Here is a 26,015-nt window from a genome sequence, read left to right on the forward strand (position 1 = left end):
AGATCTGCCTGCCAGTTCTAACTGTATCTTTGCTACTCTGGTATTTGTTGGTTAGGGGTTTTCAAGAACCGAAACTGTTCCTCCATCATTTGGAACCCAAAATATCAGACTTCATTGTAATAGAATTCATACTGAAAGTATATTATTCAGAAAGTTTGTATAAATTACAGTGGAATTTATGGAATAGCTTTTGAGTCTGAATAAAAATAACAGCCACTTACATTTATGAAGTATTTTTCAAAGGTTTCAGTGTATCAACTCACAATGCTTTGGAAGTTGATCTTTCTCTACTAACTTAAAAAAAATAATTATAATGTAATTATGTAAAACTTGATGAAAATACCACACTGTATTCTCATAGGATGAAAACTGCCTAAGAGCCTTGAGAAAAATGACAAGTTTGTAAACAACCTTAAATGTGAGGCTTTATACTTTAGTCTATTTGGGAGCTATGGGTAGGGAGAGGAGATGGAGTGAAGTCATATGAGAAAGAAATTATATACCAATTTCAGTATTTTTGACAGTGCCCAAATATGTTTTAGTAAATAAAATGAAGCCTTAACAGTACTGGGGTCCTCTTTAATTTCTCACAACTTTATTTTTACTCATTTGCAGTAAAATCTCTTATTCCCTTTCTTCAGTACCATATGGGTGGTAAGAAACTGAACCTAAACTTCGGAAGCCCAAGCTAAACTAGCAGTTTCCAAAGGACCAGAGTGGCTTAAAGAGCCCAGTGGTTATTTCTACCCAAAGAATTTTCTTGGCCAATTGATTTATAGGATTGAGCTGTTCTGAAGTCTTGTGAAATGGAACTGGATTTGGTTTATCTAAAAATTTAGAATTTAATCCATTAAAAAATCTGCCAAACACACTGAGCTTTGTAAGAAAAAACACTGTTCTTTAGTAAGTTAAATTATATTAAATTATCCTTTGAGCAGAAGCAGTTTCTCTACCTTACTTCTCTTCAGTTCAAGAACTAATTGGATCCAGAAGCAAAGGAAACAAAAACACCCCAGATTTTCAGTGGGCTGTCATGCCAGGTAGCCTTATTTCTGCAAAGTCATTCCACAACTCTTCCCAAATCCCTAAATTTCTCTGGTGCCACTTAACGAAATAATGAGCAGTGGGGCTAAGGGAAAAACAATGTGAATTCTAAGCAATGTCACAATTTTAAGAGAGAGGCAAGAACAGGAAGCAAAGAAGATTCTATGCCTAAACATCTTTTTTTTTTTAAAGGTTTCACTCATACCTAAACATTTAAAAGACTAATCTGTTAAAATGGTTAGTCATGTAGCCAAACAAAGAAATTGCCCTTCTAATGAATGAAGAAAGCTTCACTTCAACAAATGCTTTATTTACCCCTCAGATTTATGGCTCAAATTTAATTATTACTTTGTCTTGGCGAGGCCACGCACTGAGGTCATGCCTATTTATTTCTGAACTCTAGGTATGTAAAATGATAGTGACACTTTTAAGCAAAGGATGGATATGTACTAGGCAGAGTGCCCTTGAACATAGGAAGTACTTAATACTGTAACCTACCTTCTTACCTATCTACTTAGCAATTTTAAGAGAGTTCTTGACATGAATATGTAACCCACTCCTGGACAAGCAGCCATATTAATGAATAATTAGATCACATGGACTACAAGCTAACAAATCAAGCTGATGTGACTGAACATCAGTGGTTGTTGCTGAATATTTGTAGTTATATTTTAGGTATTTTAAATGTATGTTACAAAAATTCATGGAACAGTCAAAATCCCAGCGAAATTACAAAAAGGAAGCGCCCTTCTGCTGAGAGTTCTGCATGTTTCTATACACTGGGGGGGATCCAGCCCCTTGTTTTCTTGCTATAGTGGGTCATGCATACACTGTAAATTGAGGATATTCCTGAAGATCTGGAGTAGGAATTGGCCTGTACTCTAGAATGTTTTTCTTAACTTACTCAAGACTTGTGTTAATGGGGACCAGAAAAGAATGTTCATGTAATTTTTGCAAGGCAGCATATAATGATCACAATTTGTTGAATAAACCCAAATCTCAACACCTTCTGCAGCCAGCCTCAAACAGAGCCACCTCTTAGTCCATATGGAGCACTGAGGATGCGGAGGGGCTGGGGAGAACCCACTATGGAACTCTGCTCTGATGCTCCATCTATAGCATGCAGGTAAGAAATAAGAGAAAAATACCTGCCACATTTCCACCTTCTGTTTTACTTCTGCTTCTTCTATAAATTCATTCAAGTTTGCCAGGGCTTTTGCTGCCAACACTCTCCGTCCTTCAGGACTCAGTGGCATTGCTTGGGGCGGGTTGTGACTTTCCTGGCTTTCGGATGTGACGATGCATTCCCCCTCCAGAGTGGCACCACAGTTCTGAGGGACATAGTAACTCCCAGCACAAGCCACAGGATCTTGTCCCCAGGGACCGCCGGGGTTGTACTGACAGGGGTCAGCTTTCTGGGGCAGGCTGTTCGGCAGCATGGGCGTAATTGCAGCCTTGGGGGTGACTGACTCCCCAGTGTGGTGCACACCTGAAAACCCTGAAGAAAAGGTTCTGCTCCGTTGGACTTCCTTTGGGATCTTTCTCCTATGGAAAAGTGGTGATCCCTCCTCTCTGGAGCCTTCTAAACTACATTTAGGCTGATTCCAGAAAGAAAATGTATTTCGGACCAAAGCGTCTTTACTGATATCCAGGGGAGGGGACGGCTCGACACAAGGGCGGCTCACCGTCTGCTCCTGCTTGGGGTTACAGCAGGCGAGGGTTTGGGGGGGCACCGTCCACGGCGTCTCTCCTTGCTCCAAAAGAAATTCAGCTCGTTTCAAGTCTGAGTCACTATAGCTGAGCCGTCTTTTCAGATGAGTCAGAGGCTGAAGGCATTCGACATTGCGCCTCTTCCAGAGAGGATCAAATTCATGTTCACTGGAGAGAAAAGCCTCCTGGTTCTCAAACGCTACTGTCACTGCTGAGGGGGTGAATGTTAGAGACGTGTCATTCTCCTGTTTCATGAACTCTTTATCCAGCTGCATTGTGACCATCTCCGAAACTGTCTTTTCGATTTCAGCAGAGAGATCAGGTACCTTTATTATGTCCTCCTTTATCACTTGTCTGTTTTCAGCTAAATCCAATAGCAGTTTGCAAACCAGATGAACAATTTTTGGCACATGCTTTAGAAGTCGAGCTTCATAACCATGAAGTAAATGACGCTGGCGAATTAAGTACTGTGATAAAGTAACAGCATGCGCTTTGGGCTCACAGCAAGAAAACACATTGCGAAGAGGAATCAAAAACTGAGTGAACTCCCTTACACATAACAACTGGCCTCTTGTTTGTATAGAATTTGGCCTTTTTGCCCGAACAAAAATAATTGCTTGATCTGCAGTCATTCTTGTTGCAAAAACTAAGTAACATGCTATTAAAACACCTAAGAAAGTGAAGGAAGAGGATTATTAAAATATGAAACCTTATTCATTTATCATATTTTGTCAATTAAAATTTAATATATTTGAAGACCTATATATTTGACTATTTCAAGGATAGTTTATTGTTTCACTATCTATATAATGTTTATATATATATATAATTATAACCATATATAGTTATAGTAATCAATTCTGGCCTCTTACAATATTATGTTTGGTACAACTAGCAGCTAACAAAACCACTGGGCAGCCATGTTTAAATTCTTCCTCATCTCTACATTTCTTCCCCTAGATGAAGAGTTTTGTATTTTTCCAATCTGAATTAGACTTCTGCTATTGTTGCTTGAGATCTTCAGATCCAGGGTCTCTTCCTTATGGATCCCTGATCCTGATAATTCCATGCCTCTAGTTCCTGACCTTTTCACTTTACCCTGGAGGGTGGAGACATTCCATTTTCTAACCCTTCCCACTCTTACTGCTTCTTCTTTTGGATTAGTCACATTCCCAACCCACTTTCTTTCCTGAACATTAGGCAGTCTTGTGTTTGTCCCTATTTTTCTTCGTTTTTGTTCAGCACATTGCTTCATTTTTCTGAAGACTTTTCTCTCAAAAACATACATGTTTCTTGGTCCCACATAATTTTAAACATAAAGGAGGCAACAAATTATTGTGGTTCCTAATGTTTTATGAATTTGTTTAACTGTGTAGGACAAACTGTACAATAGGAACAGTCTTTTTGTTGATGCTCCTACACAAACCTTTGATATCCTGTGCCAAAACGCACACCCTTAAAAGCTACTTGCTACGGATTGATTCAGGCTGTGAGACTAGCTGGATCTCCTGAAAGCATGGTTATGGGTAGTACCTATTTCACAGCCTAATCAGGCCAGACCATAGCACAAATGTTCTTGCTGCCCTCTGCTATGGTAGTTCTAAAGTATTAAGTAAAATGATTATTTGTGGAGTAATAGCATCACATAAACAAAATTCTCATTATCAGAAAAGACCAGAGGGATCTGAAGATAGCATTTATAAAAGCATATTTTAAAAGAATATTGTTACTATAAAACACAAAGTTCTCACAGACCAGAGAAGGTGATGTAGCTCTTCTTTATGTGAAGAAGTAAATGGTAGTGACTTGGCTTATTCTAGACTTACAGTCTTTTACTTCAAAAAGGAAGCTCTTAGCCAAGCTGTTTAAAGATATGGGCTAATTCTTTTTTTTTTTCCTTAAAGAAACTCTTACTTTCTGTCTTAGAATCAATATTGGCCACAGGACAGAAGAGTAGTAAGGTCTAGGCAAAGTGACTTACCCAGGGTCACACAGTTAGGAAGTATCTGAGGTCAAATTTGAACCCAGGTCCTTCCATCTCTAGGCCTGGCTCTCAATCCATTGAGCCACTCCAGGGCTGATTCTATTATTTTTTTTAAACCCTTACCTTCTGTCTTGGAATCAATACTATGTACCCTGCTGGGCTGATTCTTAAGAAAGTATTTCCTCTGGTCATCTGCAGAGTGAGAATGTCAGGCGACATTCAAAGCAAAGACAGTTTGTTGTGAGGAGTTCTATGGGTCTCAGAGAGGTCCCAAAGTTTCAGATTTTTTGGATGATAAGGATATACTGGGTGTGTCAAATATCATCAATTTGCCTTTAAAGCAAAATGTAGTAAAAATTTAGTAGCAATTTTTTCTTTTTTAACCCTTAGAATCGAAGGCAGAAGAGTATGGTAAGGGCTAGGAAATTGGGGTTAAGTGACTTGCCCAGAGTCACACAGCTAAGAAAGTATCTGAGGACACATTTGAAACCAGGACCTCCCATATCCAGGCCTGGTTCTCTATCTACTGAGTCACTTAGTTGCTCCTTAGAAGCATTCTTAAAAAATATTTACTTTCTGTACTTAGAAAATATCAAAGTAATATCCATATGGTTATATGCAAAACTATAATACTCCCTGACATAAACTTACCTGTTCGACCAAGTCCAGCATGGCAATGAATAGCTACTTTCCCTTCCTGTAAGGCAAATGTCATCACCTTTACCATATCTAAGATAGTAGTAAGAGATGCTACACCATAGTCCTTCCATCCAAAATTGTAGAAGTAAACTGAAAAAATGAAAGAAGAGGAAACAAATCAATTTTCAGTAAAGAATACCTATAAAGATCTATGATGACAATAATTTAAGCCAGGGAAAGTGTGATCCTGAGAATCTGTCTGATTAGACTTGTACTTAAAAGATACGCTATCTTTCTGTAGTAAAAATCAAGGAATCTTAGTGGTGGAAGGGATTTTAGTGGGCATCTAAGCCAACTTGTTTAATAGATATGCTGCTAAAAATTTTGATAGATTTTTGTCTTACTTTGAGACATCCCTATTGAAACTTGGTTGGAATAAGTTAGAGAAAGTTAGAATGAATTTAATAAATGAAGCAATTCAAACAAAAATTACTAAATTGTAGGTAGGAAATGTTCTATGCTATATGAGAATGAAAAACATGGGACTATCAGAGTCCACTGAACATAATCTAGATTTTTTTCTACTTGATACAACTCTTTAAAAAGAGACAGAGTAGAGTAAGATTTAAATTAATATCCAATAACTCCAAGTATTACATTTTATAAGATTTATTAATAATAACTTGAAGTAGAAGAAATAAAAGAGCAAAAGAAAAAGCCTAAGTAAATAACATGTGAGTAAAATTCTCCTGCCTGGCACTCACCCAACCATGTTTCTGGGAAAAAGAGAGAGAAGGCAGAGCTACACAAAAACTTATATCTTCTGTTAGTGGTAAATATACAAACGGGATGCTGGGAAAGAGAGTCCTGGGGGAGCAAAATTCTATCCACACAGTAGTTGTTATATGCAGACCTTCAAGAGTATGCAATTTGGAGCCTATATTTCTGCCAGTTTTAAGCAGTGCACCTTCTAGTTCTTTTAGCAAAAACACAGTAAATATGTCTTTGTGATAATTATGGTTGTTGGCTTCAATGGGTTTAGTTCTCCCTCTCCCTCTCCCTCCCTCCCCTCCCTCCCTCCCTCTCCCTCCCTCCCTCCCTCACTCTCCCTCCCTCCCTCTCCCTCTCCCTCCCCCTCTCCCTCTCCCTCTCCCTCCCCTTCTCCCTCTCCCTCCTCCTCCCCTCTCTCCCTCTCCCCTCTCCCCTCTCTCCCTCTCCCTCTCCCTCTCCCTCCCCACCCCCCCACCCCTCCCCTCTCATATAAAATCAAGTTTGGGCTCCCAATGGCAGCACTCCAAAGGCATAAGCATTCATTTGTATTTTTTTTTTATCAGATCTTCTATATAAGCAACAGTTCCTAAGCTTCTCTTAACTGAGATTCTGTAGACATTGTATTTGCTAATTAATGAAGAGAAGCAGCAGGAATGAACTTACTGCCAGCTTCCATAAAAGCTTCAGGAAGATAAGTGAAGCCACTTTCTGGTTCTAGTGTGTTTCCACAGCTTGCATGCTCTCCAGGTCGCTGAAGGTTAATTATTGTTTTTATGCCATAGCTTGAAGAGAAAAGGAATGTGTTATATATTGTAATTCGATACATTTTTCAGGCTTCTTCATATATTAATATCAATAAGCACTTGCAGCTTGAATTTGTTTGAAATGAAGTTGCTGACTGCCTCCTTATAAAGGAGAAACCCGTTTTTACCTGATATCAAAAGTAACATTGCTGATAAAAATACAGTGACTAAGGGACCCGAATACATGAGCAATGAGGTCATTTACCTTTGAAACTGTTCAATGATATTGTACTTTTCAATAAGCTCAGTTGATGGTCGAGCCATTGCAAGTATGTTATCTGTGACCCTGGAGAGGCAGAAGGAAAACACTTATTTGATATAGGAAATCCAAGAATTTAAGAGCTGAAAGAAGCCCCCAAACTATAGTGCAACTCCCTCATTTTGCAAACTTCCCCCACTTTTACTGTCAAGCAAGAATCTGCCTACACAAATTTGGTTTCAGTTTTATGTAATGATTAGGAAAGGACAAAATGTACCCATTTTAAGTTTTAGCTTCATAATTTCCTGGGGCAAAAGGGAGAAGAGAAACCTTCCATAAGATCCTATCTTTAAAGATAGAAGAGATCATAGAGGTCATCAAACCCAATGCCTTCCTTTTTACAAATGAGGTAAAGTGCTTCTCAGAGAGATCAGGTGGGTGGTTTACTGACTCCATGTCCAGAATGCGAGCCACTCTTCCAAGCTGCCTCTCATATTTCATCACGTTATTCATGATTAAATATTACATATAGGAGTTGAATAAAATTTAATATATGAAATCCAAATTTACAACAGATAAAATAGGAAACAAATATATAATTTGCAAAAAAGTCTTTTTCTTACAAATGATACACTGTAAGAATCCTTGAAGGAAAATATTCCTGCAGTTCATATAAGCCATTAAATATAAAAAAGTTCTATTTATAACCCTTTAGTGATGTAGCTTCTGCATAAAAAGGTATGATTAGCTGACTTTCTATATTTATATATATACATATACATATATACACATCACACACAAACCTTTAATAAGAGCAATAAGTATTAGTAATTCATGTCATCAAGAGTGAAAAAAAAACCCCTACTAACTATGTCAATATATTGAGACATATATGCAGGTATAAGAGCTGACATTTAAGTACAACTTTAAAGGTTACAAAGTACTTTATGATTATTCTATTTGATCTTCAAAACAACTCTGTAAAACAGGTAATGAAATTATCTCCATTTTATAAATGAGAATGCTATGGCTCAGAGAAAATAAGTCACTTGGCTTAAGGTCATATGGCTAGTAAGTAGAAAATTTAGAATTTGAACTCAAGACCTTTGACATTTAAATCAAATGCATTTCCATTAAGTCAGGCCATCTTCAATATATTAGTATGAAAAATCCTTTAACTTGCCAATTATAGTAGTGTGAAATAGAAATCATTAATGAACTTAGGATACCTTAAGATTTTATCAGATTTATATCTAGACATTTGTAATATTACTAAAAATTTAAGAAACAAAGTGAACTAACATCCTAACAAGTAGCTATTAACATTGCTAAGAACTTAACTGCAAGTCTTTACATTTAAAAATACAGTAACTGTTATGGTTATGTTAAATCTTTCATATTGCTTCTTTGAGAGGTTTGAGAAAACCAATACATCACATTACCAGGAGGAATAAATCCCTTTAATGGCTTGTTCCTGGTCACTCCAGCGAGCTGGATTTTCATACTTGCAGGCTCGACCACCACATGCCATTGAACATGCCACATGTCCAGGAATAACATGTCGTAAACGTTCCCCAACTTTAGTATATTTTGGTGTTGGACGTCTGGAACTTCCTACAAAATTAACAAGAGAAAATACTACATCATGATACTATCTAAAAGATTCACGTTAGCTCACCCAATGGCACAGGAATATGGAAAACAAGATTTTGATTTTATTTCAACATTTAAGACAAAGCCACTTCTTAATTTTTAACTTGCATGTTTGGCTTCTTTCTATTAAAAGGGTTTTTCACCTACAACAGTAACTACCATAACCTCACTCATACTGTCATTTAAAGAAAAAAATTTTAAGCATTAGATGTTTCACAAGAGATCTGAGCTCAGTTCAGGAAATATTGTTAGTAATAAAATCTTTTAAAATGCTATGAAGTATTCCATCACTTTCTCATAAATTCCTTTAAAATAGTTGCACAAAAGACAATTAGAATTTCATGCAATTCACACTCAAAGCTAAAATTTTACATATATAATCTAGCACCTAAGCATGCAAACCAAAATATAAGGGTGTTGACATTCTAAAAGAAAAAGGCTTTACTTTTTCTTTCAGGAAAAGTTGGATTTATCTCTGCATTGCTGACAGAAGATACAGCCACCATAACCCGATGAGAAGATGAAGAAAGCACTTCTATAACTGAATTCCGACGTCTCTGGTACAAACGAAGCAAAGGATCAGAAGTAGAGTGCCTTCGACCTTGAAAAAAAGTGCTCAGAAAATTCACAGCTGAGAGCCGTCTAGGCGAGCCCTGCATTGTCACCCCTCGTTATGGTTTGATCACACTGTTGGAGCAAGTGTATACGAAACCAACTTGCTGAATTATGAAGTTACACAGAGATATGTGCATCATTCCGTATGATCTAATAGTGATTCAGGATAGGCTGACTGGTTTCCATAGTGACAAACAATGAAACCACTGATTCCCATTAGCTCTGTGGAAGCAAAATCCTATATGAATGGATTTAGTTTTGGACAAATTGTTCAAATGCTGGTAAGAATAATTTGTACTTGAAACTGAATATGCCCAAATTAGGAATACTTTGTTTTGCTTCTTGCACACATTGAAAAGATCTAATAATAAGAAAGATAAAATGACTGTTAGAGGGCCATACATAAATCATTAGAAGTGGAAGGGACATTCAAGATTATCTAATCCTTGCCATCATTTTACAGATAAGGCAGCCACACAAATCAGGTGTCAGAGCTGGGATTTTGAGCCCAGGGACTATAAAGAATTTAGAAACCATTCAACATATTGCTAAATTTTTGATTTACACATATTTATGTAAATACACACATATTTTTAAAATTCAAACCATCTGTCTTTCTCTTCTTTATTTTAGGACATGTTGGAGCACTACTTTTTTGCTGACCCCCTCTTAGGCAGTAAAGAAGAATATAATACTAGAATATGACACAGGATACTAAACATCCTAGATTATTTACTCATGGATCATGTATAAGGATGATGGGATTATAGATTTAGAGCTATAGGAAACCTTCAAAATCATCTACTACAACCTCCTACTTATATAGATGAAAACACTGAGGCCCAGAGACTTTTTTTTCCTGGTGAAATGACTTATCTAAGGTCATAAAAGTAAGTAGCATAGTCAAGACTTGAATCTAGTTTCTCCAAATCCATAATTCTTTCTACTGTGCCATAAAATAACCAATAATGGCATTCCCTTGACAGAACTCCTCATTAAGTACTTTGATTTAGTTATAACAATATGTTTAGAGTCGAAATCTCAAAAGTTGTAAATAAGGGCAGTGTAAACTCAGATAGTAACCTTTTTCTCCCTTTTTCAGAAAACAATATAATTTTTGTTTTTGTTTAGCTAATAATAGTATTGCCAAATATACAAAATATTTTTGCCTCAGCCACTTAACTGAGAAAGTTATTTTAAAATATCTTATTAATTTAGATAGGTACACTCCCCCAAATCCACTGTGTTATATTTTTAGGAGATAGCTCAGGGGGAGGCTAAACACTTGAGAACTGTAAGATGACAAAGATGTAATGAAAGAAAAAAAAAATTACAATCACCACTGAACAAACAGACCTTGGCTCTTCCTTCACAGAATTCTAGAGCTGGATGGGACTTCACAAGTCATGTAAATCAAGCTCCGTGTGACTAGGAGTAGGGCCACCATCTCTAATAAGTATTTGACTAGCACTGACTTAAGACTTTAAGGTGCTGGGAAACCTATTACTTCCTGTGGTAGACCATGAGATCATAGATTGAGAGCTAGAAAGGGCCTTCAATTGTCCTTCTAGTGAAATACCTCATTTGATAGATCAGAGAACTGAGGGCTAGAGAGGTGTTGACTTTTTCAAGATGATACAAATGCAGGTATTAAATAGCAAAATTGTTTTGGTTTTTTTTAAACCCTTACCTTACATCTTAGAGTTAATACTGTGTATTGGCTCCAAGGCAGAAGAGTGGTAAGGGCTAGGCAATGGGGGTCAAGTGACTTGCCCAGGGTCACACAGCTGGGAAGTGTCTGAGGCCAGATTTGAACCTAGGACCTCCCGTCTCTAGGCCTGGCTCTCAATCTACTGAGCTACCCAGCTGCCCTCTTAAATAACAAAATTGTGATCTTCCAATTCCATTTTTTCCAGTGTACCACAATGCCACTTAATATAAGGTCATATTCTATTTTCCACCATAGAAGTAATAGGATATATTATCCATTATCTGAAGAACCCCAATCCCTTTCTTATAGAAAACAGGAGATAAAGAATCCATTTGAATACAAATGGATATATAGGATAATTTAGACTGTGCAATTATGAGTCACTTTTTTTAAAAAAAGCCTTACCTTCTATCTTAGAATGGAATATTGATTCTAAGGCAGAAGAATGACTAGAGCTAAGCAATGGGGGTTAAGTACTTGCTCAGGGCCACATAGCTAGGCGATGTCTGACATCACATTTGAACCCAGTTCTTCCTGACTTCAGGCCTGGTGCTCTGTCCACTGTGCCACCCAGATCACTCATTTTTGAAAAACCAAGAAACATAGAGCCCTTAAGGAAGCGGACTGAAAGCAAAAGGACCAGGAAGAATGCTTTCTCCCTAAACTATAAGCAGCTTTCACTTAGAATGTACAAGCTAACACATTATACTAGGTGGTAATAGAATAAGAACTAAGAGATGCACTGTCCTACCACCTCCCGAGCCAACATCATTTAGCACTGTTGTGATCCCTGTCCTCAAAGAGCTGATAGTCTAGGAGTGTCAATAAAACATATCCTAATAATTACCATACAAGAAAGAAACAAAAATTCAGAGGAAAAAAATGAATTGCGAAAGAGTTCAGGAAAGGAAGCTACTGTTTCTGATAATGTGACTGAGTCAAATTCCTTTATGTCAAAAATATCTGTTATTAATTAGCCTCCATCATTAACTATGCCTTCCCTCTGAGACTATTCCCAATTTATCCTGCCTATATCTTATTTGTACAGAGTTGGTGGCATGTTCTCTTCCCCATTAGACTGTCAGCTCCTTCAGAGCACCGACTGTCTTTTGCCTTCCTCTGTCTCCTCTGAGATTAGCTTAATGGTATTGTCTGAGTCCAAAGCACTCCAGAATTGCACTGGAGCAAAGAAGATGGCTCTATGTTTTTGAAGGCTAAGCCAACGGAACTATAAACACTGGTAGTTTCTACCAAGCTGGAATGGCTTCAAGCAAGTACTGTTCTCCAGTGACTAACTGTCCCAAGACTAGGTGGCTGAATTTGGAAAACCTCATTCATTGCTGTAACACCAGGTGACAACTCACTTCATCCAAAATGACTCTTGGACAGAGACTGATTAAGGACCCTCATGCAACACTGGTCTACTTCCATTGTGATAATGTGCTAAGAATAAGTTTTTTTTGACTAGCTCAAAACATTCTCCTAAATCATGGCACTCTGACCACATAAGTCTGTCCATCAGCCAACAAATGGTAAACTAACTGAGGAACTAGATCATATCCATCCTGATGATATTGCTTTAAATAAAGCCAGAAGACATAAAGAAGTGGCAACTAAATGGATAAATAGCTTTTGGATCTCTGTTAATTATTAAAAATAGCTATTAAACTAAAAAAAACTATTCATCTCTATTAGAGACAAAGGAATTGGTTGAATCATTTGCCCAAATGAAAAACAAATATTTCTCAGGAAACTTGGCTCATCTCTCTTTGCAGCACTCAAAATGAGTGCTAGAAAAAGACCCCTATGAGGACAGGCACAAAAGATGAAGATGAGGAATTTTATAAATAATTTGGCAAGGCTCTCTAAACTGAATCAACACTACCTTGCATTCAGGGACTTCATATAGGCTGACACAAGAAGTCAACGAGCACTTCCCAAAGTGAATACTATGTGCCAGACACTGTGATAAATAAACACTGAGGGCCCAAAGAACAAAAACTGCTAATCTTGAGCTCATGTTCTAATGAGGGAAACAACATGAAAATAACTATGCAAAGATATCTAAAGAGGGGAGGACAGAGAAAAGGATGGTTAATTATGGTTTATATGGGTCCCTTCTCTTCTGGAACTTCTTGAGGTCTCAGGCTGTTAAGTATTACAGGATCAAAGTTGGGCTTCTAGACATATATCCCTAGGGGGGTCAGTGACAAAAGGGTGATCCCGTGTACAAGACAATGCTGGAAACACAGAAGAGGCCCATCAAGTGGGGAATGGCTAAACAAGTGGGAGAACTTGTGAATATAAAAGAATATTACTGTACTCTATGAAAAGGATAGATACAATGAATATAGAGAAGTGAACAAGGAAACCCAGCCACTGATGCCTAATGATGTAAGCAGAACAAGGAAACCAATTCCAAAGTGATTATGACAATAGAAACAAGAACAATGGGAAGAAAATAATCAAAACTGAATGCTGTGATATTGACCAAGCTTAGTTGAAAATTAGAGATGTGATGCCCCTCTGTTCTTTGTAGAAGGAGGAACTAAGGAAGGGGACTTTTGTATACTATCAGACTTTTTATATGTGCATTAATTTTGCTGAAATGATTTTGTCTTAACTTTTTTTTTGCACTTTATTATAGAAGATTGCTCTGGGAAGAAGTTACATTGAGAAATGTAGATGACATAGAAATAAAATATCAATAAGAAATTGTTTTAAAATATAAAACATGGCATCCAGAATTGAATATAACAATTCTGGATGTGGTCTGAGCAAGGGCAGAGTTAGAAGGACTATCAAACTGTCTTGTGGGCCATTTCTCTTAACACAGCCTAAGACCTTCAGCATTTCCAGTGCTCCTTCTGTTTAGGGCCAAATTACACCTGACAAGAGTAGGTGCATGGCTGCCAATCTGTGGGAGTGCTGACACCAATAAGATAAGGGATGTACTAAACTATCAGCTACCATCTATCTACCTAGGTTCTATAAGTTTCTAAATATGTTGTAAAAATAAAATTTTTTCCAAGGGATTATTTCCTCTTTCTAAGAATACACAAATATTACCCTTATACTTTCTTTATATATCCTTCATACTGTAAAAATGGAGATTTGAACCCAAGACTTCAATCCCCAGAAGTCCTTGGCACTTCCCAGAATGCCCTATAATCTCACCTGAGTCCTTACTTGAGTGTGAGATCAGCATTTGTATTTAAACTGACTGTAATGCCTACTTGGCTCTCTCTGCTTCAGCTTCTAAGTACACGCGCCTCTCAAGATGTAGTAAGTTAAACTGAATAGGTTTTTTTCTATTTTTGTATTTCTTTATCCTTGATTTCTAATAATCTTTAATAAACCTCTAAAATATAATACTTTTAGTTAGAGAAACTAATTTAACTGTTACAATACTATATCTTCTTTAGTGTTCTTTAAAAAGTTTTGTGGTTAATTTTGTGAAGCTATATGCCCATATTCTTTGACAAAAAATTTGGTATGAGATTGTTCTGAGTGGATGCTTATGGTGAATACAGTGTTGCAAATACTAATTTTAATTTAAATTAGCATTTTAATACATTAGCATACTCATAGTCTGCTTAAATAAATATCAGTAGGTAAAATTATTTAATTACTGTTTAACTATTTGTATATTATAATAAGATGTTTTTGAAACAAGAAATAATTTGAAGAGAATTTACTTTTTCTTTTCTTTGTTTTTAATTAGAAGAAGCTATGTGGCAATCCTATTTTAGGGTAATATTTTAAAATGGTTAATGATAAGAAAAACTAGCTATAGAAAATGTTGATGGAGGCATTATTTGTAATAATTAAAAAAAACCTAGAAACAAACTATGTGCCCAACAAATGGGGAATAGGGTAATGTTTATGGGTAAGATGCTGAACTGAGAGGCAGGAAGACTTGTGTTTGAATTTTACCTTAGACAAATGATAGCAAACATTATCTCATTTGAGTCTTACCACAAGCCTGGTAGATAGTTGATATTATCTCCATTGTATAGATGAAGAACTGAGAAATGGGTTAAGCGACTTTGTCCAGGGTCACACTGCTAATAAGTGTCTGAAGCTGGAGTGGAACTCAGAGTTTCTGGATTCTAGGTCCAGTGGGCTATCTACTGCACCACCTAGACACATAATAGCTATGTGACTCTGGAGAAGTTTCTTAACCTATTTGGGGTTTTAATTCCTCATCTAGAAGATGAGTTAGCTTCACTCATCTCTAAGGCCCTTTTCGGCTCTAATTCGATGGACCTACATATACTATTGAATATGATTTTAATATTCTTTCAATGTGAGGAACCCTTCATAACTTAGCTCCTCCTATCTTTCCAGTCTCCTTATACCTTACTTCCTGATGTATATTCTTTGATCCATGGATACTCCTTACTGTTCCATGAACAAGGCACTCCATCTTTCAGCTCTGGGTATTTTCTCGGGCTGCCTCCTGTGACTGGAATGCTCTCCTTCCTTCTCCCTGATGCTGATCTCCCTGGCTTCCTTCAAGACCCAAATAAAATCCCACCTCCTACAAAAAGCCTTCCCTAGCACCTCTTAACCCCAACGCCTTCCCTCTCTTCACTATCTCCTATTTATCCTGTATAGAGCTTGTTTGTACATATTGGTTTGTGTGCTGTCCTCTTGGCCCCTCTTTGAGGAAGAGATATCTTTTGCCTTTCTGTATCCTCCAACCTTAGCAAGGTCTAGCACATTGTAAGTGCTTAATAAATGTTTTAGCCTGCAAAGAAATAAGGAAAGAACACTAATACATTAGCATTTACACTTGAGGACTTTAGAGGCAATTTTGCCCACCTCCCTCCCTTGACAGAACCTGAGAATCAAGAGGCGTGAAGTGCCATGACCAATTGTTAAATGTCCACCTGTTGCTGGATGACCGAAGGAGAAAGCCGACCTTGCCCATGACACAGTTGGTCACACCCTCAGTGGAGCCTTGGCTGCTACTGTCAGCAGCTCACTCCTCACCCACAGGGGAGTGAATGATGACATTTACTTCTCTTCACTCCCTGCATGTCTCCTTCCCTAGAGCCTACAAACATGCCCATGTCTCTCCCACCTCTGATCTCCCCATTCCTACTCACCATGGGCCATGACTCTCTTGTTTGTGGCTGCAAGTTCTCCAACATGTGCCTCCACCTTCTCTCCTCTCTCTTAACTTTCTACAAACTGACCCCACCATTCAATGGAATCTGCTCTCTTCAACGTTACCACTGCTTTCTTCATGTCAGATCCAATGACCTTTACTCAATCCTAATTCTTTTTGACCTCTCTGAAATCTCTACTGTGGAGCTCACCCTCTATTTGTTTCTAGCTAGGTTTTGAGGATATCGTTCCCTCCTTTTCTCCTCCTACTTATTTGAATGCTCCTTTTCAGTCTTCTTTACTGGATCTCGATCCAGATCACACCCACTGCCTATGGATTAACCATAGAGTTCTACCCTAGATCCTCTTCTTTCTTCCCTCAAAACTACTTCACTTGGTGAGCTCCTAAGCTCCCCAGGAATTCAATATCTCTAGGTTCATGATTCTCAAATCAATTTATTCAGCTCTGACTGCTATGATGACCTCCAAGCTTGCATCACCAACTTTTTTTAGATGTCTTGAAATGGATGTCTAGCAGATGTCTTAAACTCAACATGCCTAAAAATGAACTTTGCTTTTTTCTCCCTAAACCCTGCCCCCTTCAAAACTTCCCTACTACTGAGTGCACCAGCATCCTCATATGAGCAAGAACATAAGAGTCAGAGCTCCCACCAGGAGTGAGCCCTGGTCAAAGGACTATAATTTAGTAATGGAAGGAGTCTTTGACCATTTAGTCCAACTCCCTCTCCTGAAAAATAAAGAGACCGAGTCCCAGAGAAATGAATTTACTCAAGTCACCTAAGTAACATAGTTAAGATCTGAAACCAGGTCCTCAGACTCAAAATTTATCATTTGTTGCTCTTTAATTTTATGTGTCTTCACTGCAGCTTGAATGACTTCAAAGAAAGTGAGCTTGGTCTCACTTGGGGAGTAGAATCAATGAGTAAGAAACTAGACAGTAAATATAAATAAGACATCCTAATTAGAAGAGAAACGTGTTATAAATAATGTCTGAACTATGGAAAAACACATGGCTAAGAACAATGGGGGATTTCAGGAAAAGGGTGAGATAAGCACCTTCAAGGCTACTGTAGGGATAAGGTGCGATGAATGCTGGACCTGTAGTCAGGATGATGAATTCAAATCAGCCTTGTATACATACTAGCAGTGTGATCTAGGACCAGCAATTTAACCCCAGTCTGCCTCAGATCCCTCATCTGTAAGATGGTAATAATAAAAGCACATATTTTGCAGGATTGTTTTGAGAAGAAGATATTTGTAAAGAGAATGCTAGCTATTAATATAGGGTGATCTGAAGCCAGGAGAATAATGTCAGACCCAATGTACAGAGGAAAGGCTCCTGGATTTGAAATTAGAGGGCCTGGGTTCAATCTTGGTTGTTCTATTTACTACTTTGGGAATCTTTGTTACCTTCTCTAGGTTCAGAGTCCTCATGTGAGAGTTGGACTAAGCGACCTCTAAGGTCCCTTCTAGATCTAAATCAAAATCTCTTTCTCCTTAGACAGTATTAAATAATTAGAAAACCCCAGCACAACTGTGAATTTCCAGGAATGGTAGTCCCGAACAGAGAAGTTAGAACTTTTTTTCTGGACTTTAGTTTCCCAATTTATAAAAATGTAGAGATTGCACTAGATGATTTCTAAAATTCCTTCCAATTCTAAGACTCATGACTTGCTGAGAAGAGTAGTACACATTCTCAAAAATCCAATTTAGACTGGTGGTGGAAAGACCAAGTGCCAGTGAGAAGCTGGGCAGATCTTAGGAACCAGGAGAAAATGAGCCTGAGGTGACAGTCATCAAGAGCTTCCTTCCTGAGTAGTGTGGGAAGGTGAAAAAACCATGAATAAGAAATCTGGCAAGAGTGGGGTTAGAGTGCTGCTGAATGTGGGGGCTGCTTTAAAAGAGATGCTAGCAAGTGAATAATAAGGAAATTGGTGTTGAGTCATGTAGAGGCATTTGATTAGAGGGGAAAATGCATAATTTTACTGAGAGGAAGATACAGGAAGCAGATATTGTTACTAAATTTCTTCTTCAAAGGCCACTGTTCTATTTAGTATTTCATGACAGAAGTCATAATGGAGGGAAGAGGTAGATTAAAGAAAAATATTAACATGCAACTTAAGATGTGGCTGAACTGGGTCTTCTCTTTTATTTTTATTTCATCCAAGTTATTTCATTCTTTAAAATACAGCTTATAACAAAGAATGAATTAAAGAAACATTACCTTTCATGCTTGTAGCATATACACTATTTTTCACCGAGGAGTAGTAAGGTTATTCATTTTTCGACAAGACTCCTGTAGCCACTGCAGTTCCTGTTGAAAAAACAAACAAACAGTAATTTGTATGTTGATCTTTTGTTTACTGAAGACTGCTTTTTACTTATTGTATAGAAAACACCTAAAAATGGCAAGTAAAATTGTAGCTTCATGATGACATTCAACAATTCTGACTGTTGTCTGTTTTTGCCCAACAGCCATAAATAGGTCAGGACAAATGGGTCTTCATTCCATTTACCAAAATTTAGGACATGTCTGTAGTCAGAAACAACTGAATTTACTTAGCACATAGTATCAAGCCTAATTTAAAAATAAATGACTCTATGGTGCTCATTTCCCACCAACCACAGCCAGTAAGCTCCTGCCCCTTTCCTCCTCTAGGGAGGTTCCTTGTTGTCTTAGACACCAGGTTAGTCAGTGCCTCCCAGGCTTTGTCTTTTCAGGGTCTCTTTGGGGGAGTGAGTGAGCAGGTTGTGTCTTGAGCTCCCGACACAGCAAAACAACAACAATAATTTCTTTTAACTCTCACCTCTTTTCTTAGATGGATACTAAGTATCCATTCCCAGGAAGAAGAACAGTAAGGACTAGGCAATGGAGGTTAAGTGACTTGCCCAGGGTCACATAGCTAGGAAGTATTTGAGGCCAAAGTTGAACTCAGGACTTTCCAACTCCAGGACTGGATCTCTATCCACTGAGCTAACTAGCTTACCCCAATCTACATTTTTGTTCCTACTCACTATAGGTGTAAAAATTTCTAGTTAAAATTCAGTTCTCTAACGTAGGTACAGTCAAGATGATGGAGACATGTAAGGATGCTATTAGAAAATAAGTATTGTTTTATTAGTTTTCTCAAGCCAGCCACTTTCCTTCTTATCCCTAAACTAATAAAACAATACTTATTTTCTAATAGCATCATTACAGATATGATAGAAAAAAATATGGTCCAGTTTCCCCATCCACCCATGTCAGCCAAGAGCTAGAAGAATCCTGGTTAGGAAAATCAAGGGGAAAAAAAAATCAGTGAATCATTTTTTCAGCAGAGTTCCATAAGAAGATAAACAAATTGGTCTGTAGTCACATGAGCCAAGGTCTGGCCAGGAGCACACTGCGGGAAGGCAACCCAGTGTCTCTGGGCTGAAAAGAGGACCCCACTGTGTTCTGGGGCAGGAAGAAATCCCAGGAGGTCCCTGAACTAGTGCAAGATGTGGGAAAGGGTACATCTGGCAGCTCTGCTGCTCAGTACCCAGTTCCAGGTCCCCAGTGGGTAGACTAAGGAGAACCTAAAGGTAGCAGAAAGAACAGTTGGAGACTCTATTCCTAGCTACAGAGTGGCTGAGGAACAAGTTCAAAAGGCAAAAGTAGCGATGTGAATGTGATCCCAGGAACAGAGCAACAACTCAGTGCCAGCCTTTATCCAGGTTGAAGCCTGCTATGCAATAATCAGGACAAGACCCAAACGAAGGGAGGGCCTGCAGTTCTCTTGCTCTGAGTTGATGGAGCCTCTGTGCAGGAGTCTATTGAAATTTTCAACAAGGGACAAGCAGAGGTCTTGCTGAGATCTAAACCTAGGTCAGGGACCTACAGAGCTAGACCAGGAGGGCAACGAGCAGATTCCACTCCAGATCACATCATTTTGGGATCACTAAAAGCTTGCGGATTCCCCAACTTGAGCTGTCCCTGAGAGCCTGGAATAATACAACCTTCAGTAGTCCCAAGAAAGCAAAGAAGGATCCAAGAGGAGAGAAGCCCCTCCTAGACTTTCTACTCAGAAGTATATCCCAGTCCTAATACATTAAGTACAAATGCCAAAAAGTAGTCTAGAAGAATGAGCAATTAAAAAAAAAAAGCCCAAGACCTATTTATGGTAATAAAGAAGCTCAAGATACATATCTAGAAGAAGAAAATAACTCCAAAATATTTAAAAGTATTTGTTGCTTATCTTCTGATTTTAGTTACATTGGTTTTGTTTGTACAAAAGCTTTTTAGTTTAATGTAATCAAAATTACTTTGCATTTTGTAATTTTTTTAAACTTTTGCTTGATCTTAAAATCTTTCCTTTCCCAAAGGTCTGACATGTATACTATTCTGTGTTCACCTAATTTTCTTATAGTTTCCTTCTTTATGTTCAAGTCATTCACCCATTCTGAGTTTTATCTTGGTGTAGAGTGTGAGATGTTGATCTAAACCTCTTCCACACTGTTTTCCAATTTTCCCAACAGTTTTTGTCAAATAGTGGGGTTTTGTCCCAAAAGCTGGGCTCTTTGGGCTTATCATAGACTGTCTTACTGAGGTCACTTACCCCAAGACTATTCCACTGATCCTCCCTTCTGTCTCTTAGCCAGTACCATATTGTTTTGATGACCGCTGCTTTATAGTACAGTTTAAGATCTGGTACAGCTAGGCCACCTTCCTTTGCATTTTTTTCATTATTTCCCTTGATATTCTTGATCTTTTGTTCTTCCAAATGAACTCTTATTATGGTTTTTTTCTAATTCAGTAAAATAATGTTTTGGAAGTTTGATGAGTATGGCACTAAAGAAGTAAATTAGTTTGAATAGGATTGTCATTTGTATTAGCTTGTTCTACCCATGAGCAATTAATGTTTTTTCAATTATTTAGATCTAGTTTTAATTGTGTGGAGAGTGTTTGTAGTTAAGTTCATAAAGTTCCTGTGTTTGTCTTGGTAGATAGATTCCTAAGTATTTTATATTGTCTATTGTGATTTTAAAGGGAATTTCTCTTTCTCTCTGTTGGGATGAGTCTGAAGTATATAGAAATGCTGATGATTTATGTGGGTTTATTTTGTATCCTGCAACTTTGCTAAAGTTGTTTGATTATTTCCACTAGTGTTTTAGTTGATTCTCTAGGATTCTTTAATTATTTATTTTTTAAACCCTTACCTTCCGTCTTAGAGCCAATACCATCTATTGGTTCCAAGGCAGAAGAGCGGTAAGGGCTAGGCAATAGGGGTTAAGTGACTTGCCCAGCGTCACACAGCTGGGAAGTATCTGAGGCCAGATTTGAACCTAGAACCTCCCATCTCTAGGCCTGGCTCTCAATCCACTGAGTCACCCAGCTGCCCCCTCTAGGATTAAGTATACCATCATATCATTTGCAAAGAGTGATAGCTTGGCCTCCTTATTACCTATTTTAATACCTTCAATTTCTTTTTCTTCTCTAATTGCTACTGCTAGTGTTTCTAGTACAATGTTAAATAAGAAAGGTAATAATGGGCATCCTTGTTTCACTCCTGATCTTATTGGGAAGGCTTCTAATTTATCTCCATTGCAAATGATGCTTGATGATGGTTTTAGATATATACTGTTTATTATTTTTAGAAAAGGCCCATTTAGTCCTATACTTTCTAATGTTTTCAATAAGAATGAATGTTGTATTTTGGTCAAAGGCTTTTTCTGCATCTATTGAGATAATCATGTGATTTTTGTTGGTTTACTTGTTGATATGGTCAATTATGTCAATGGTTTTCCTAATATTGAACCATCCTTGCATTCCTGGTATAAATTCTATCTGATCATAATGAATAACCTTCATGATCACGTGCTGGAGTCTTTTGGATAGTATTCTATTTAAGATTTTTGCATCTATGTTCATTAAGGAAATTGGTCTGTAGTTTCTTTTTCTCTTTTTGATCTACCTGGCTTTGGAATAAGTACCATATTTGTGTCATAAAAGGAATTTGGTAGAACTTCTTTGCTTATTATGTTTGTATAATATTGGGATTAGTTGTTCTTTGAATGCTTACTAGAATTCACTTGTGAATCCATCAGGCCCTGGGGATTTTTTCTTGGGGAGTTCTTTGATGGCTTGTTCAGTTTCTTTTTCCGATATGGGGTTATTGAAGTATTCTATTCCTTCTTCTGTTAATCTAGGCAATTTATATATTTATGAATATTCATCCATATCACATAGATTGCAATATTTATTGTCATATAATTGGGCAAAATAGTTTTTAATGATTGCCTTGATTTCTTCTTCATTAGAGGTGAGGTCTCCCTTTTCATTTTGGATACTGTCAATTTGGTTTTCTTCTTTCCTTTTTTTAAAAATAAGGTTGACCAGTACTTTGTCTACTTTATTTGTTTTTTCAAAGTACCAGCTCCTAGTCTTGTTTATTAATTCAATAGTTCTTTTACTTTCAATTTTATTAATTTCTCCTTTAACTTTTAGGATCACTAATTTAGTTTTCATCTGGGAATTTTTAATTTGTTCACTTTCTAGTTTTTTAATTTGCATGCCCAATTCTTTGACTTCTGCCCTCCCTAATTTGTTAATATATGAACTCAAGGATATAAATTTCCCCCTTAGAACTGCTTTGGCTGCATCCCATATATTTTGAAAGATGTTTCATCATTTTCATTTTCTTCAATGAAATTGTTGATTGTTTCTATCATTTGTTCTTTTAACTAACTAGTTTTGGAGAATTATTTAATTTCCAATTAATTTTTTATTTACCTCCCCATGTACTCTTACTAATTATTATTTTATTCCATTATGATCTGAAAAGGTTGCACTTATTATTTCTGCTCTTTTGCACTAGTTTGCCATGTTTTTATGCCCTAGTACATGGTCAATCTTTATGAATGTACCATTTGCTACTGAAAATATGTATTCCTTTTTGTTCCTATTTATTTTTCTCCATATATCTATTAACTCTAATTTTTCTAAGATTTCATTCACATCTCTTATCTCTTTTTAAATTATTTTTTGTTTGATTTATCTAGATCTGATAGAGGAAGGTTCAGGTCTCCCACTAGTATAGTTTTACAATCTACTTCCTCCTTCAACTCCACTAGTTTCTCCTTTAGAAATTTGGATGCTTTACCATTTGGTGCATACATGGTTTAGTACTGATATTTCCTCTTTGTCTATACTGCCTTTTATCAGGATGTAATTACCTTACCTATCTCTTTTAGTTATATCTCTTTTTACTTTGGCTTTTTCAGATATCATGATTGCAACTCATGCCTTCTTTTTCTAATTTGAAGCCCAATAGATTTAGATCTAGCCTTTGACCCTTAACCTGTGTGTGTCTACCTGCATCATGTAAGTTTCTAATAAACAACATATGGTGGGATTTTGGTTTCTAATCCACTCTGCTATCTGCTTCCACTTTAAGGGTAAGTTCATCCCATTCATATTCAAAGTTATGATTACTACCTGTGTATTCCCTAACATTTTGATTTTCTCTCTTTGTCCTTCCCTTTCCTCTTTCACTATTTCCTTCTACACCAGAGTTCTGTTTTTAATCAGTCCCCCTATTCCCCACCCTTATTTTCTTTTCTCTCTCCCCCTTCCCTTCTTATTCCTCTCTTATTTTTCTTTTGGGATCTTTTTAAGCTACCCCCCACACTCTCCCTCCCTAGTATTTCTTCCTTCCCCACCCTCCCTTTACATCCCCTCCCTTTTAATTCCCCTTTTATTTTTAGGGTCTATTAAATTCCCCCCTCTCTTTCCCTCCCCCTTTTTAAACTCCTTGCCCCACTCCCCTCTTAGTTTTCCCCTCTCAACTTCCCTATAGGGTAAGATAGAATTCAATACCCTAATGGATAAAGATGCTCTTCTGTCTCAGAATTGATTCCACTGAGAGCAAGGTTTGGATATCACCTTTTAGCACTCTCTTCCTCTCCTTCTTATAGTTGTATTCTTCCCCTCCTACTCCCATGTGCCTTTTTGTGTAGTATAGATTTTCTTATTCCTTCAAGTTTCTCTTGGTGCCATCTTCTCTCCCCTCCCTCCCTCCCTCCCTCCCTTCCTTCCTTCCTTCCTTCCTTCCTTCCTTCCTTCCTTCCTTCCTTCCTTCCTTCCTTCCTTCCTTCCTTCCTTCCTTCCTTCCTTCCTTCCTTCCTTCCTTCCTGCCTTCCTTCCTTCCTTCCTTTCTTCCTTCCTTCCTTCCTTTATATGATTTTAAACTACTTAGTACCCCAATCTCTATGAATGGATAATTCTTCTAATTACTATAATAGTGAATACAATTTTGAGAGTTACAAATAAAATTTTTCCATATATGAATATAAACAATTTGACCTTATTGAGGCCCTTAAAGAAAAAAAAAACCCTCTCTTTTTTATTTATCTTTTTATGTTTCTCTTGGGTTTTGTATTTCGATGTCAAATTTTCTGTTTAGTTCTGGTGTTTTCTTTACAAATATTTAGAAGTCTTTTATTTTGTTGGATGCCCATACTTTCCACTGGAAGTACAGAATCAATTTTGTTGGGTAGGTGATCCTTGGTTGTAGACCCAATTCTCTTGCCTTTCTGAATATCATATTCCAAGACTTGCGGTCTTTTAGTGTGGAGGCTGCCAGATCCTGTGTAATTTTGGTTAAGTGCTCCTTGATATCTTAATTGTCTCTTTCTGGCTTCTTGTAATATTTTCTCCTTAGCTTAGAAGCTCTTGAATTTGGCAATTACATTCCTGGGGGTTGTCTTTTGATGATTTAGTGTAGCAGGTGATCTATGGACTCTTTCAATGTCTATCTTGCCCTCTTGTTGCAGAACCTCAGGGCAGTTTTCTTGCATAATTTCTTGTAGTATGGTATCAATGTTTCTGTTTGTTTCCAGGTTTTCAGGTAGGTCTATGATTCTCAAATTGTCTTTCTGAGATCTGTTTTCCAGGTCAACCACCCTCTCAATGAGATATTTTGTGTTGGCTTCTAATCTGTCATTCTTTTGACTTTTCTTTATTAATTCTTGCTGTCTCATGTGACCACTGGCTTCTACTTGCCCAATTCTAGTTTTTAATGACTGGTTTTCAGCTAAGATTGTTTGATTTTTCTTTTCAGTTTGATCTATCCTGCTTTTCATGGCTTCCAGCAGGTCTTTTCTGGTCTTTAATTTGCTTATTATTTAATTTGATTTCTGGGTTTTAATTTCCAAGTGGGAAATCCTGTCTTTTAAACTGTTATTTTCTTTTTGAACTATTTCCCACTTTTCTTGCCACGTCTCTTCCATTTTTCTCACAATCTCAGATTTAAAGTCTTCAAGAACTTGTGACCAATTTCCATTTATTTGAAGGTTTGGGTGTGTTTGTTTGTTTGTCATCTTCAGCTGTCTCTTCTTTAGTCTGGATTTTTTTTTTTTGCATAAAAGTTATCAAGGGTTAAGATTTTCTTCTTGGTTTGTTTTTTGGTGTGTGTGTGTGTGTGTGTGTGTGTGTGTGTGTGTGTGTGTGTGTGTATTTTAGTTCCTGGGAGTTGGTGGCCATTGCCTTGTTACTTCCTGGTCAGACGTCTACATGAGGAATGTGGGTGATCTTTGTATTGGGCTCTGGAGAGGTTTTTGTCCTGAGAATATTTTTCCCAATCCTCAGCAGTCTAGCTGCTCTTAGTGGCAAGTCTAGCCCCTAAAAACTTCAATATTTGCCTGGAAGAGGTCTGGGGGTGGAGTATAGGCAAGTCGCTGTATTGAGTGCTAGAGAGGTTTTGACCCATAGGCTATTTTTTGGGTCTCTGT

General features: G+C 37.4%; 1 protein-coding gene and 1 long non-coding RNA gene across 3 annotated transcripts in view; one reads left to right on the forward strand and one right to left on the reverse strand.

The window, feature by feature from the left end:
* Positions 1 to 26,015, reverse strand: part of PTPDC1 (protein tyrosine phosphatase domain containing 1) — a 99,413-nt gene that overhangs the window by 5,200 nt on the left and 68,198 nt on the right. The window contains exons 2-7 of one of the 2 annotated variants that reach the window (XM_016424547.2): positions 18,490 to 18,579; positions 8,593 to 8,764; positions 7,157 to 7,237; positions 6,812 to 6,930; positions 5,390 to 5,527; positions 2,193 to 3,424 (exon numbers count right to left, since the gene is read on the reverse strand). In XM_016424547.2, coding sequence (XP_016280033.1) covers positions 2,193 to 3,424; positions 5,390 to 5,527; positions 6,812 to 6,930; positions 7,157 to 7,237; positions 8,593 to 8,764; positions 18,490 to 18,496 — 1,749 coding nt within the window. In that variant the 5' untranslated portion in view covers positions 18,497 to 18,579. Of the gene's footprint in view, positions 1 to 2,192; positions 3,425 to 5,389; positions 5,528 to 6,811; positions 6,931 to 7,156; positions 7,238 to 8,592; positions 8,765 to 9,248; positions 9,463 to 18,489; positions 18,580 to 26,015 lie in introns of those variants that run through there. The other variant, XM_007500360.3, reaches the window with a different exon arrangement.
* On the forward strand, positions 2,939 to 14,501 carry LOC103095101 (uncharacterized). The gene is made up of 3 exons (XR_470850.2): positions 2,939 to 3,076; positions 9,261 to 9,699; positions 10,052 to 14,501. It is a non-coding gene; the product is annotated as an uncharacterized LOC103095101 (long non-coding RNA).

Source organism: Monodelphis domestica, chromosome 7 (genome assembly GCF_027887165.1).
Source record: "Monodelphis domestica isolate mMonDom1 chromosome 7, mMonDom1.pri, whole genome shotgun sequence".
In the NCBI taxonomy this organism is placed as follows: domain Eukaryota; kingdom Metazoa; phylum Chordata; class Mammalia; order Didelphimorphia; family Didelphidae; genus Monodelphis; species Monodelphis domestica.